The sequence below is a fragment of the Pocillopora verrucosa genome, chromosome 6 (genome assembly GCF_036669915.1).
Source record: "Pocillopora verrucosa isolate sample1 chromosome 6, ASM3666991v2, whole genome shotgun sequence".
Lineage (NCBI taxonomy): Eukaryota > Metazoa > Cnidaria > Anthozoa > Scleractinia > Pocilloporidae > Pocillopora > Pocillopora verrucosa.
The window spans coordinates 12162245-12177258 of NC_089317.1; the positions used below are offsets into that span (position 1 = coordinate 12162245).

General features: G+C 37.9%; 1 protein-coding gene across 3 annotated transcripts in view; it reads right to left on the reverse strand.

The window, feature by feature from the left end:
- Positions 1–11823: 11823 nt before the first annotated feature.
- LOC131769692 (fibroblast growth factor receptor 2-like) overlaps positions 11824–15014 on the reverse strand; it is a 38098-nt gene continuing 34907 nt past the window's right edge. For all 3 annotated transcript variants that reach the window (XM_066168393.1, XM_066168392.1, XM_066168391.1), the window contains 4 exons: positions 14816–14856; positions 13878–13974; positions 13437–13536; positions 11824–13156 (listed from right to left, as the gene is read on the reverse strand). In XM_066168393.1, coding sequence (XP_066024490.1) covers positions 13091–13156; positions 13437–13536; positions 13878–13974; positions 14816–14856 — 304 coding nt within the window. In that variant the 3' untranslated portion in view covers positions 11824–13090. The remainder of the gene's footprint in view (positions 13157–13436; positions 13537–13877; positions 13975–14815; positions 14857–15014) is intronic.

The following is a 15014-nucleotide window of genomic DNA, read 5'->3' on the forward strand; positions in this document are numbered from 1 at the left end:
CCGGGCTTTTGGTAAATTTCTCGATGATGAGATACTAAATCACTAATAAACCAACATTGGTCGCGTTGTCAATTTCATATCATTACGATTTCTTATGGGGAAGGGTTTTAAATTGATGACACTATTCTCATTGACTCACCTAAAGTAAGGTTATAGAGCACAATTGACAATACACGTTGTTTTAGTTCTAGCTGAGGCATACGACTTGGCTATTTCGAAATCTGAAAAGATATCATTAAATGATGGACTGAAAGTGTCAGCTGCTGAAAATGGAATATTGTTGTCAACCATTGCTGTAGCAATCTTGACTTCTGCTAAAGTGACCTGGTGATTGGTAAAAAAAAAAAAAGAACAACAGCAATAACAAAAAAATATGAGGTCAGTTGACTGCAAAGTAAATGTTATGCAATGGTACCCAATAAATGGTTTAGAAGTGTACTTAATGTTAGTTTTAAGAACAAAGATAATTTTGTAACCCTGAGCATACTACTTATCAAGTACAATGGAGTGTAAAGTGTGTAAACAAAAATTGCATCTCGACTGAAAGTCTCATTCTCATCTTATCCTGGTTATTTTGAGCCGTTGCACACGCTTGAAACAAAGTTGATTGGTTTTTCATGGCTTTCGCATTATTCTGATGCATGTTTGTTTCCATATGGACCTTGACATCACTTATACCTTGCTTTGCACAAGATACTGTTCTTTTACACACTTAACAATAAAAAGAGTGTTTAGATTCTTGACAAGAGACAATACAAGGCCAACTGTCATTCCAACGAGGGGACATGGAGACGGAAAGCTGTCGCTAAAACGATTCACGAAGATTCGGTACTGGGCTTATTAACTTCGTGAAGCGCTAAGGATTTATATTTTACAAGGCTATAATAAAGTTTCTAAAAAATAATTCATGTGTTCAAACTGAGCTCCTCGTGAAACACGTCGTGCTAAATGAATTCCTTGTGAAAATCATGAGGGAAAGAGTCTTGATTTGCCGTGAATGTTTCCTTTTTTATTACAACTTTCGGATAGAAGACAGAAGATCTTCTTCATTTTCCCTTATATTCTGAAAGTAATATACTTTACAAACACCATTCTCACAATAATTTATCAAGAAGCTGACAAACACAAGTGACAAAGTAAGCTGGGCTGTACAAGATAAGCTACCGTGTTAAAGAACAAAGGAACTTAGCATGTTAAAAAAAAGCAAAAAAATATAGCGTGTTACAGGAACAAAGTTCTACCGTGCTAGCCAGATATGAAAAATGGCTACAACACGCTTTCCAAAATCAATTGTTTTTATGCGCATATCTACACGGTTTCATGCCGCTAGCGTGCGAGCGTGTTATAACGTGCCGTGTGCGCTCGTTCACCTTATTCCCTGAAACCCCGTGGAGGGTCACATTTGCAAGTAAAATGGTTCGGAGCCCAACCCTTAAGATGACAGCTTGTGAGGAATGCCGCTTCTTTGCAGGCTGAATGCTGATATTCACACAATTGCGATCATTAAGGGAGCCATGAACACAGGGATACACTGACGTTATGGAACATCCAGTCGCACTGCGCGGAGAATCCCACATATTTGAATACTTGGATGGCTTGATAGTATCAATTACGCCAGCTTTCAAAACCTCGTTGTAGCGCCGTATCTTATCCTTACCTTTTACATCCGCTAATGTATCAAAACTGCTATTAAAGAGTTTCTCAATGCAACCATGAATCCTTGTTAACTCTTTCAGGTAATCATCATTCAAATACTGAGATTTGTTGAGACAGAGCTCAACAAAAGTCCGTACCCTCAATTCTACATGCATATTTTCGTTGCCACACAGGATTCTAGACATGACCCTATATAGGTAGTTACCGTCACCGTAGGTTTGAACAGGAATATGTTCTGGTGGACCATCCGAGGGGAGCAGTTTCTCGGAAAAAGTATATTTAAAACCTACATAGAGTATTGACGTGACAGCACTTTAATGTTTCGCTATTAATAAGGAGACTTTAAAGTTCGATTCAAAATAAAATGACGCCGAAAACTGCTTGTATTTATTTGTAAAAAATGTAATACCGGCGGTAGAATTAGCCCATAACCGTTCTGATATAGTAAGCTTCTTACTGAGTTCATCCCGCCTCATTAAGCTTATGTGATGAAAGTACATTTTAAAGTTTTGCTTTACTTTATTCAAACATGAAAGTGAAATGTGATCATCGCAGTAAATTTTCCAATTTAAGCAATTGGAAAGAAGAAGCCTGAAAAAAATCAGGACTTCAACGGGATTCGATCCCGTGACCTCCGCGATACCGGTGCGATGCTCTACCAACTGAGCTATGAAGCCACACATTGGGAGCGAGGTCAATTTATTAAGTTCATATCTTCCCGTGCAGTGAAATGATGTGAAGTTTATATGAAATAATTCATATTTGTACTGCGGTTGTAGATGAAAGTGAAATGTGATCATCGCAGTAAATTTTCCAATTTAAGCAATTGGAAAGAAGAAGCCTGAAAAAAAAAAATCAGGACTTCAACGGGATTCGAACCCGTGACCTCCGCGATACCGGTGCGATGCTCTACCAACTGAGCTATGAAGCCACACATTGGGAGCGAGGTCAATTTATTAAGTTCATATCTTCCCGTGCAGTGAAATGATGTGAAGTTTATATGAAATAATTCATATTTGTACTGCGGTTGTAGATGAAAGTGAAATGTGATCATCGCAGTAAATTTTCCAATTTAAGCAATTGGAAAGAAGAAGCCTGAAAAAAAAAAATCAGGACTTCAACGGGATTCGAACCCGTGACCTCCGCGATACCGGTGCGATGCTCTACCAACTGAGCTATGAAGCCACACATTGGCTTAAATTGGAAAATTTACTGCGATGATCACATTTCACTTTCATCTACAACCGCAGTACAAATATGAATTATTTCATATAAACTTCACATCATTTCACTGCACGGGAAGATATGAACTTAATAAATTGACCTCGCTCCCAATGTGTGGCTTCATAGCTCAGTTGGTAGAGCATCGCACCGGTATCGCGGAGGTCACGGGTTCGAATCCCGTTGAAGTCCTGATTTTTTTCAGGCTTCTTCTTTCCAATTGCTTAAATTGGAAAATTTATTGCGATGATCACATTTCACTTTCATCTACAACCGCAGTACAAATATGAATTATTTCATATAAACTTCACATCATTTCACTGCACGGGAAGATATGAACTTAATAAATTGACCTCGCTCCCAATGTGTGGCTTCATAGCTCAGTTGGTAGAGCATCGCACCGGTATCGCGGAGGTCACGGGTTCGAATCCCGTTGAAGTCCTGATTTTTTTTTAAGGCTTCTTCTTTCCAATTGCTTAAATTGGAAAATTTACTGCGATGATTACATTTCACTTTCATCTACAACCGCAGTACAAATATGAATTATTTCATATAAACTTCACATCATTTCACTGCACGGGAAGATATGAACTTAATAAATTGACCTCGCTCCCAATGTGTGGCTTCATAGCTCAGTTGGTAGAGCATCGCACCGGTATCGCGGAGGTCACGGGTTCGAATCCCGTTGAAGTCCTGATTTTTTTCAGGCTTCTTCTTTCCAATTGCTTAAATTGGAAAATTTACTGCGATGATCACATTTCACTTTCATCTACAACCGCAGTACAAATATGAATTATTTCATATAAACTTCACATCATTTCACTGCACGGGAAGATATGAACTTAATAAATTGACCTCGCTCCCAATGTGTGGCTTCATAGCTCAGTTGGTAGAGCATCGCACCGGTATCGCGGAGGTCACGGGATCGAATCCCGTTGAAGTCCTGATTTTTTTTTCAGGCTTCTTCTTTCCAATTGCTTAAATTGGAAAATTTACTGCGATGATCACATTTCACTTTCATCTACAACCGCAGTACAAATATGAATTATTTCATATAAACTTCATATCTTTATTCAAACAATAATTTATGTTACATGAAAAAAATAGAGCATTGATCTCTTTATTTGTGTAAATAAAAAACGAACTCAAGCCTGTATTCTTAATTAAAAGAATTCACTAGCGGGTTACATTAGATATCGAGATCTCAAAAATAAGAAAGCAACAACAACAAAAAAAAAGGAAAACAAAAACTCGGTAACTCGAACTCTCCCACTAACTCGTACTTAGTCCCATTTCCCTTAGAGTTGATCCCAGTTTTCAGTCATTATGACTAGTATAACTCATTCCGCGCTAACTCGAACCACCTCTTGTAGCACAAAGTTTGTGTGAGTTTATCTTTGCGGATTGACGATTTTCTGTGTTTTGCGGGAGCTAATTTTTGCGGTTAAAACAGAGTGGTTTTTCTTGCTGGAAAAACAGATTTTATTAAATTAATACTATGTGTACCGTATGTATGCATTATCCACCAAACGGTACTTTTCTTCGTCTTTCATAGTGTAATATCTAACATAATATCTAACAGTGGAGTAGTTTTTTGCAGGAAAAATTAATTTTGCGGTAATTTTTTTTTTCGGGAACTTTTTTTTGCGGATCGCGGAAAAGCGCAAAAACTGAAAAAATTGGAACCCGCAAAAATTTAGTGCTGCACGGTAGTTCGTTTCCCTTTATCAAAATTTACCCTGATAACTCGAATTCTGGTTCTCGCAAATCCCCACAAATGCCGTCCCGTTAGCTCTTCTTGTCATGTAATTGGTAAAAAACACTAAAACTAAAACTGCAGTAATTTGATTGTAATTATTGCAACGAACATATCACGTATTTGACAGTCAAATGCAAAATTGAATTTTCAATCAACCCAGATAACATTTCCCTTCAAAGTTAGAGTAACTGGTTTCGTCTTGACATTCGCCATAAGAAAAGATGTTTTAAAAGACGACATTTAAGCAAAGAAAAACAAGACGCGTGTTCCTGGTTAACAAAATTTAACGCCGAAATAAAAACTTATTCTTTGACCTTTTGACATAGATAGGACGTTGACCAGACCGACCTTCGCCCTTGTGGACGGAACTTGGGTATCTGAGATATTTGGCCCCAGTTGCAGAGGAAGGATCACCTTTTACTTTTCTGTCGACACATTTTCTGATTGCTTAAATCCAAGAGGCTCGTAGCCTAACAATTCTCTCTGATGACTGACATAATCCACAGCCATAATTGAGATTCAGACTGAGGACCTTCGAGTATCAGTGAGCGTGCCTGGCAATTTCGCGGGGAAAATGTGGATCTATCTGTCAGGGACTTCAATTGGTTGAATACTCATCCAATCAGACTCTCGCTTATATAGGAGAAACAAAGAAGAAACTCTCTTCTTTTTGTTGGCAACGAACAACGTGCATCACGCAAGAAAATGAGGCCAGAAACCGCAATACAAGCATATGAAGCCAGATGATTTGGGAATTTTGGAACACATGGAGCTTAAATCTTAGTTTTTAGTGGGCAACTGATCCAAACTTCCTTTTATCCGGGAGTTTTGGTCACCCGTACAGGAGAGCGGGAGATTGGCTCTGTATCCGGGAGACTCCCGTATAATCAGGGGGAGTTGGCATATATGCACATGAGTTAAGAGCCGTTTTTAGTACTCCAGTTTGAATTTTTGTATTATACCGAGGTCAAGTGGTTGCTGACGAGAGGTTGTGTTCTTTGGCAGGGAAAAAGGATTTTAATTTTCGAGAATTTGCCGTCCAGATCTTCTGTATTGCATGGAGCATTTTTTTCCTGTAGCATTGGCCCTGTGATGAGTATGTTTTTGCTCCTCGCCTTCCGAAACCAGTCTAGTAAAGTTTTTTCAATTTCATCGTTATTTGCTCCTCTGCACTGCTTCGTTTTGCCGCTGAAATTTGCCTCAAAGTCTTTCATAATCTCTTCCTTCTTCAGCAAAATGCTCTGAATTTGGGTTTTATCACACTGAAATTTTTCTGCATTCTGCGGATTTACCGCTGCTCAGTCAGTTTTGAATGGCAATGAAGTAAGTGTAAGTAAATTCAAAATGCAAGTTTTGAAGTTGTGAGATTTTGTTCGTTTGTTTGTTGCAACAGCGTGAGTAAAACTTGTCTTTCTTCCACCGAAAAGTTGAAGTCAAATGAGGCACTTTATCTAAACACAAAGGATTTAATGCGGCGTTTATTCATTGATTTCCTCCGGTTTCTTTAGCGAAATGTGGTTGAAATTTCCAAACTCAAAGGACTAGAAAAGACTTAAGGCTTACGAAAGTGTATTTGTAGCAGAACTCACAACTTATCTCAACGTTTTGCAAAGAAAAAACTGTTTTGGCTAATTCCGAAATTAAATGAATGAAAGTTACATCGATTAATTTCACTGTAAACAAAGGCCTAACGTTTTAATTTTCTTGGTTACTTTTTTTTTAGGTATTATTAATTAAATAAAAAACCGTTTTAAGTCGCGAGTGAAGTTGACTACAGATTTTCAATAATAACACGTTCGCCACCACAAAATTCATTTCGAAACCATTTTTTTGCAGGAAATCGAAGCGGTTATTTTACCTGATCATCGCGATCTAACTATGTCCTTCCACTTTTTCGTTTCTCCTTACGTGTTTTTTGTTCTTGGAACCAAAATCTCTGTTATTTTAAGTGTTGGCCGATAGTAGGAGGGGTTTTTTCGTTGGAGTGGACAAGCACCGCTTTGACATGGTTTCCCTGTCTTTCTTTGCCTAGTTAATTTGAGTTTGTAAACAATATGAGGTATTTCTGAACGCTTGTGTAGCGTAAAGTAAGGAAATGAAGACTAAATTCCTAGCTATTCCAATGCACAAGACAAATGGAAATTGGATTTTGGAAAAAGATTATATCTTCGCTGTATTTTATTATGAAATATCCCGACGGTTTCTAACGCGGACGCTTCGTTTCGGCGAGAGAGGAAAATGACAGAACCTTTCTTCTACCCTTGCTGCAAAGTCTATTGTCCGCAAGAAAGATAGACCTGTGATCTTCACAAATATCTCCTGTGGCTCTGGTTCTTCCTTTTTTCACTCATTTCTTTAGGTGTTTACCGGCAACTCCACCACGAACACAACAGAGAATAACTACAGCCAGCACAGCCAAGTTTGTGTAAAAAAAGTTAGAGTGTAAACTATCACATAGTGGGTAAAGTGCAGAAAGACAATGTGCATAAGTTTCGGCCTAAGAAACTTCGTCCTTCCTTGTAAACTGCAAAAAACTACGTCTTACTTTGATTCCTGCAAATTGTCAATCACAATATTAATGCGCATGCACAATCATTTGACCACTGTGTTCGAAAGAACACACTGAAGGGTAAACTGATGATGCGTCAATTTTTCTCAGCAGTTATTCATCAGCTTGACATGTGCGAGTGCAATGGTTCGAAAGTTAACTCGAATGTGACTTATCGGTTTTTAGAAGTGTTTCAGATGGCGTCGTTAACGCTACCGATGTTGTGTACGCATCATTTCATCATGTTTCTTTTTTTTATCATCATCTCACTTGCTGCTTTTCCTTTTCCTTACACATTAATATTTTCAGTTTCTTTTATGAACTTGATAATTTCCTCTTTACCTGAATTGTATTTTTTACACGCTAAGCGATTTAAATTCCGCGAGCATATTAAACTAATGACTAAATGCATAACACAAGATCTTTTTCCGATTAGTCCAGTTCTGAGATCATCATGTATCTGGTCGCACTTGGGAAAAGTTTTCAACTTTTCTCAGAAAAAAGACCACAGAAATGCAAAACTGCAATGGGAAAAGAAAACATCTTACTCTAACGAGTAGAGTCTAACAGTTTTTTAAACTAAACTAGTGAGCAGCACTTCACGAACAGTAGTTGTAAAATTTCTTTATTCTCCGAAGCGTTTCGTCTAACAGTTGTAGACTTCTTCAAGGAGTTTTGTTAGTTAACACTTAACGCCTATTCTTTAAAGCCATATAGGCTTGGCTGGACCAACAGCGAACGGGAACTGGCCCTCAAATCTTTTTTTCGGTATCCGGTCAACTCGCCACCACAACAAACTCGGTACCACAAAACTCGCCACCGGCGAAAATCACTAGTTTCGCTTTACGCAAACTGCTCATAACCTTCGTGACAAAAAAAAAATTTATTTCATTTACGGTTAACGTTCCATAATTGAGAGGCTACACATAACTTCTCAGTCCCTTTTCCTTTCGCAATACAATCCTACATCTTAGCTTTCATTTAATGTGAATTTCACACGACAGGCTACATGTTGTGTAGTGTGGTCTGCGTGTGGTTTGCATCAGAGCGGAAAAATGAAATATTGTTTAATTATAGTGATAGGTGTTTCTTCTTCCCTCAAAAGATGCAATGACCAGAGTCTCTTCCTATCGAGGCTGCCGCAGGCGTTAATTCGCGAGAAATCTCGCCGAAAGACCCTCATTTCGCTTAACATCGATTGTTGAAATGCTCTGTTGTGTTGGCTATGTAGCTCTCCTTCCTGTGCCTGACCTCTTTCCTCCTCTTTTTCCGCCTCTTCCCTTGCTGGTTGAAACACCTTCCTGATCAACACAAATAGCAACAAATTCAAGAGTGTAACACTTAACCTTCTCAAGCTACCTCCTTGCAAATTGTTTCTGATCATTGCTTTTCGGCCCGAGTCAACGCCAACCGGCAAAACAGTGTCAAATGGCTTGGATAACTGCCTTGTAAATTGAGATCTTAGGATGACTCCCCAAAAGACAAGTGGTTATTTCGTTTTAAAACTCTATTTCCTCAAAGTCTAGTAGAAGTTGATAGTTATCGGACTCTCTAACTTCAATTTCATAAAACGTTGTATGAGTTTTTGGGAGTACTTCATGACCCGGTTAAAATAGATCGAAATTTTGCGAAGCTTAAAATGGCTGAGGTAACAAGTTTTAGGGAACTTACTTTCACATTAATTACCAATATCCGACGAGACAGCATAGCTGGGCATTGAAATCGCCAGGCTTGTGTCCATCCAATTAGTTTGCTCTCAAAGGTCGGGGTTTTAACCTTGCTGTGTTTCATTGGAATAATTTTCTTCTTTGATTAAGACAGTTCCACCAGCCTTTGAGCTCGAAACACCATCAAAATTTAATAACTCCCCACCTTATGTGAGGTTGCCATATTTTTCAGTTGGTTTCTTAAGTCAATGAATGTTGGTCTTGCATCCGGGTCATTTTTCCAGCATTTCATCACGAAAATAGAATGCGACTTTTAAACATAAAAATACTCAAATGTTATTAGGAAATTAAAAAGAAACACACCAATCGTGTGCAGCTCAGTTCAAGGTATTTCGGAAGGAGCTAAAGGCGAATGAAGGGTGTTTGCCCTGATATATTTGGCTTCAGCTTTCAAATAGTGAGGTCTGGACGGAAAAAAAAAAGTGTGCACCAGCTTAGTATCATCGACATTTTGTGGTCTAAGTATTCTGTATCCCCGCTGAAGTAATTGGCAATTTTCCTGTCATCCATTCGTAAAGTCGAATGCGCAGCGATATTACAAAACTTAATCAATGCCTGTACTTATAAATCGCTTTTAGTGGTATATTTGCCTCACAAAAACGCTTCAAAAGCTGTCCACTTCACTGAAAGACGGCTTGAAAAGTCACTCAATTACAGAATCTGCGATGAATAACAAAAAAATATTCGCGAAACCAAAAGTAGGCAGACTAGGGCTATATGTGGCTACTAATATAGCAAAATGTTTTCGCATCGAAAAAAAATACAAGCTCGTTTAGTATTATCAACTGAGTTGATAACGTAAATTGGCCACCATTAAGAGTTTAAAGCTGACGTTTCGAGCGCTAGCTAGCCCTTCGTCAGAGCGATTTGAGGAATTGTGGGTAGTGTGTGGGTTTGTATCCAGAAAATAGTGCTGCGCTATTGGTGGGAATATGTTGACGAGAAAACTGTAATGAATTAGAGAAAGATGCTTTTTTTTGTCTTTTCACGAGCTTCAGACAATGAAAAAATTCTGAGTCCCCATTAGGAATTGAATCGGATTCCGCGTTCCGATGCTCTACCACTGAGCCACAAAAACTCTACGGTGAGCGAGGTGTATCACGAAGTTCATATGACACGCGCCCTGAACCCGCGCAGGAATTTAAATCTACTGCCGTTCTCCCTTACATAAAGGGTGTATTAGAGGTTCTTTGCCGCTGCCTACAACATCAAGGCATACGGACCGTTTTCAAGTCGGACACAACTCTTAGTTCCCACTTAGTACGACCTAAAACCATCAAAACAAGACGGTGTCGTTTACAAGATCCCATGCAAATGCCGCAAAGTCGATGAAACTGGGAGACCAATACGAGAAAGGATAAAAGAACATGCCAGAGACATACGGTTTGCTCGTACTCAGACCTCTGTGGTTTCAGAGCACGCTAACGAAACGGGGCATATTCCTATTTGGAGTAAGATTAAGTTTATTGATCTTAACCCCCACTAGTACACACGTAGGGTCAAAGAGGCTATCCATATAAGACTTCATCCCAACAACATCAATAGGGATAGCGGAATTGACATCCCGAAGCTTGGATACCCACGATCAAACAACACAACAGCCGATTCATGAGGACCTATGAGGAAGCACCATCTAACAACCGGAATCATAATGAGGATCGTAATGCACTAATAACAGCATACCAACGTACTACAAAAAAGCGACACGTAAACAATCAACATCATCGCCTGATGAAGACTAGCAGTATTGCAGTCGAAACGTCGCGATCTACATCGAAAGTGACTCTATCGTGAGACAAACGAACAAAGCTTATCTCCTATCTTACACCACGATGAACAATAAGCTCATATTTTATTACAGTTGTATACCAGTAATTCAAAGGGGCTAAATCAATCCTCCGGGTTTCAAGAACATTTTTTCTGTTTCTTTTAATTTTCCCTTTTAATTATGAATAATTTTCTTATTTTATTGCAATTTTATGTTTCTTTTAAATTGCCCTCTTAATTATGAGTAATTTTCTTATTTTATTGCAATCTTGTGAAAGGTTTCTCTGATACAACAAAGCATTCCGCGTTCTAAGATATTCCGCCTTTCGCTGTTCCGCCGTTCCTACGTTCCATATGCTAAAGATATCAAAGCATCATATTTTGTAGCTTGCACGTATACCCCTTTACCTGCTCCATTGATTGCAAAGCGCGCGTTTATTCGCTTGATTACGTGATTTTTATGCGAAGAACAGGATGGGCAGTGCAACACTGAGGAATCACCTTAAAGGTCTAAAATGCAACACATCACAATTGTTCAAAATTATCTTGGAATATGTCGGAGGAAAATCCCAATTTCTTGCAGTGGACTATAGAATAGGTTGATGACCTCATGTCTAGACTACTAAATCCTCAACGTTTGTATATCGCTCCATGTCGTAGGTTTTAATTTGTTTCCGCTAAAGGATAATTTAGGGGGGGAAGACTAAGTTACAAAGCGAGCTTTCTTTATCATCATTATTTGCTTTCAGGGACCAAGGGAAAAGGATGGACCGTTGGAAATGGTACATCGTTAGATTCTTCAGAGAAAGAGGAAATGTTCATGTAATTTGATATATTTTTCTCTTCGTAAATAATCTTTACGATACTCGAGCGAAAACCGGTTCATCAGGGACTGAATTACGGAGGAAATGTTTTGAAGAAGTCAGTATAGCAGGTCACATTCGTGGATCAACGCAACTTGCTAAAGATTAAAATTGGAAGGCTTGGGGAGTAAAGACAAAAATTGAAAAGATTTCTGGGTGACAAGCCTAGGTGACATAAAACTACTTTGTGCTTTTTATAATCTTTATCATTCATCATCTGGAAATTTGATAACCGAGTTCTTCTTTAAAGCTACCATCCAAAACGACCAAGTTATTCAAATAATTTGATGCCATCACAAGCGTTTGTTATTTATTTTTTTAACAAATATACTGTTATAGGCCGACTTAAAAGATCGGTTGCTCTTATGAACTCCCTTTCATAACACCTTTGAACATATTTTGAAGTCCTGAAAAATGTCACTGCAGTCCGAGTCAATACCTCACCAAGAAAATCACTCAGCATATTTGCATATGAAATCAGCCCCATGGTTATTTCGATTGTATGACCATACACGAAATTAACGAAAAGCATTTCTAATATACAGCTGGAATTAATCAGTGAGGTTCTGAGAGGAACCGAGGAATATTTAAACTACGTGCATGGTTAGAGGAAATGTGAGTTAAAAAAATAACGGTAATTAAAAAATCTGAATATTCATTATGACAATAATATTGAAAAGTAATTGTTACAGGACCAAATGGAGTCCAATTTGGTCTGAAATCATATGAGTGATAACAAATCGGACGACCGCGCAGTCCGCTTTGTTTATCACGAGTCTTATTACCAATCAATCATAAAAATTACAAATTCTGCGAAAACAAGAATAGCCAAGTTATGACAGAAAGGGAAAATTTCCATCAAAAGACTGACAAAGGAGGCGTAAATAGTTGAATGGTTGTGATTAGTCGATTTAACTACAATTTTAAATGTGATTGGCTTATTGAACTACCCGATAACAAACTGTCCGATAACATCTTGGCAAGAGAATAAGTGGAAAATAGGAGTTTCTAAAGCCTTTCTTATGACGATCATAAAAATATTAATGTTGATGAGGATGAAAATAATGAAAATTATAATAGTCATAATGATAATGATGATTATGATAATAAAGATAACCACCTCCAAAGAGAGGATCTCTCTTTATAAAAGCCTCTATATGCCTTGCGATCTTTTTTTAACCAATTCTGAAAACTTGGTCGCTCAAACGCACATTTCTGATAAAATTAACGAATACCAATACATACTTAAGCATGCAATTTAAATTTAAATACCTAGTCAACGGTTTGAAAGGAACCTTGACAGAGCAAAACTAACTGTCAGTTTTGAAAAATATTTTCTCGTTTTTTATTTTTGTTTAATATGTTTTGTTTTGGTTATGCAAAGCCTGGTTTATATATTAAAAAGTGATTAAAAGGAAAACAAAATTAACAAAACTAACTGCTACTACAGTGTAAGTACTTCACTAGGATTAACTTTTGAAATTCATCTTTTTAGAACATTAGCCGAAAGGAGGAGAATAAACTGACAATGCTGACAACTTATTGTCACCTACTCCACCAAGTCCTCAACGTTTGCGTACAACTGCTTGTCGTATATTTTCATGTTGATCAGCCTCTGTGGACGAAAGAAAGGTATAAGAGGATTTCTCCAATGTCCATCAAGAATTCTTTATTTCCGCATGATCTTATCTAAAATGCTCAAACGCTTGGCCGCTAAGGAAGCGAAGTCTTGAGTTGTACTCAGTTGGCTGATTAAGCAACTTGATGGAGAGTACAGGCATATAGTTGCCGAGTTTATCATGATCACTTCGATATTATTAAACATTTTATAGGTGAATAATTCGACATATTTTATAATGACCTCTTACAATATAACTGAAGGTAAAAAAGTTTACCTTGTGTAATGTTTCCATTGTTTTGAGCTGGTTTCTTAGATCAAAGAACGTTGGTCTTGTACCCGGGTCATCTTGCCAGCATCTCAACATTATGTCATACCTACATTTCATTTAACACAGGTTGGTACTTATTGTACGTAAAGTGCATTTGATAAAATTGAAACGAAACACGTGAGTTGTTTCCACGATGAATTCATCGCTATCACCCAAAATTGGTTAACTCGTTATTTTCTCGAATGTGGATATGCTAATCGATATGCTAATATATGTCAAATTTTAAACAATGAAAATCTCCATAAAGTAAGGAATAAATTCAATTGCTGAACGAGAAAATAATGCAATAGATTGAGACTATATAACTTAAAAGTCGTAGAATCGAAGGCACAATAACATTTTCAGGTCTCATTAGAGTGTTAGCCTTAAAGAAACTTTACCGCTTACAATTTATCATCCACATGTTGTGGTTTAGGCATTCTGTATCCCTGCTGAAGTAAGTTGGCAATTTTCCTGCCATCCATCCGCGGATACGGTGAACCACCTGATATAAAGAAACTTTGTACACAGTTGCATCACGAGCATAATTCTATAGCTATGCTTCAATTTTATGCGGCAAAATGAAGAAATGACCAAAATTGATATGTGACATGGAACGCGTCCTCTTAGTCGGAGAGAACGCCTTTTAAAGGGTATATATCCGATCGTTCTGTATCCGGTCGTTTCGTACCCAAGTTTGAATCGACTCGTACCAAAGTTTGAGTCAGGTCGCACCCAAGCCACGGATCGATTCTTATCTGATTTTTACTCTTCCTATTTATTCGAAACACCTACCGCGCGAGCGCGTGAACAGATGTTAGTTGTTGCGTACAACAAGGTAGTAAAGTCAAGCGAGTATTAGTGGTACAGAGAAAATTATTTTGTGCGTATTTGAAACATTATTGCTTAGCGTAAGGTAAGTGTTACATTTTACTGTGTTGATTCCAAATGAACCCATGAAGTGGTGAATAAACGGCTGTGAATATATGGAAGTCATATATTTGAACTGCGGATAAAGACGTGAATATGAAAGTGATCTTCGCAGTAATGAACACTACTTAAGCAGTAGTGAAAAGAAGGACTGAAAAAAAAATTCAGGCCTATACGGCCTTTTTATTTGGGTTTATTTGGAACCAACACAGTGACCAGCTCCCAGTTGGCTTGTTAGCTCAGTTGATAGAGCACTGCACCGGTATCACAGAGGTCATGGGTTGAAATCTCGAACAGGCCTGAATTTTTTTTCAGGCCTTCTTTTCACTTCTGCTTAAGTAGTGTTCATTACTGCGAAGACCGCTTTCTGTTGCTGGCCTGATGTAAATCGTTGAAAACTAATCAATAAGTATTACCTATTGTAAAAATCTCATAAAGGACAACTCCATAGCTCCATCTACGAGGCAATAAAACAATGCGGGAAATTCAATAACTATCAGACATTTTAAAACATTCGGCTTTCCTGTCCCTAGAAAGTATTACAACTTTTTGCAACATACATAATTTGATTATACTAAAGACTTGTGGAACACCATCAATAGATGTTATGAAACT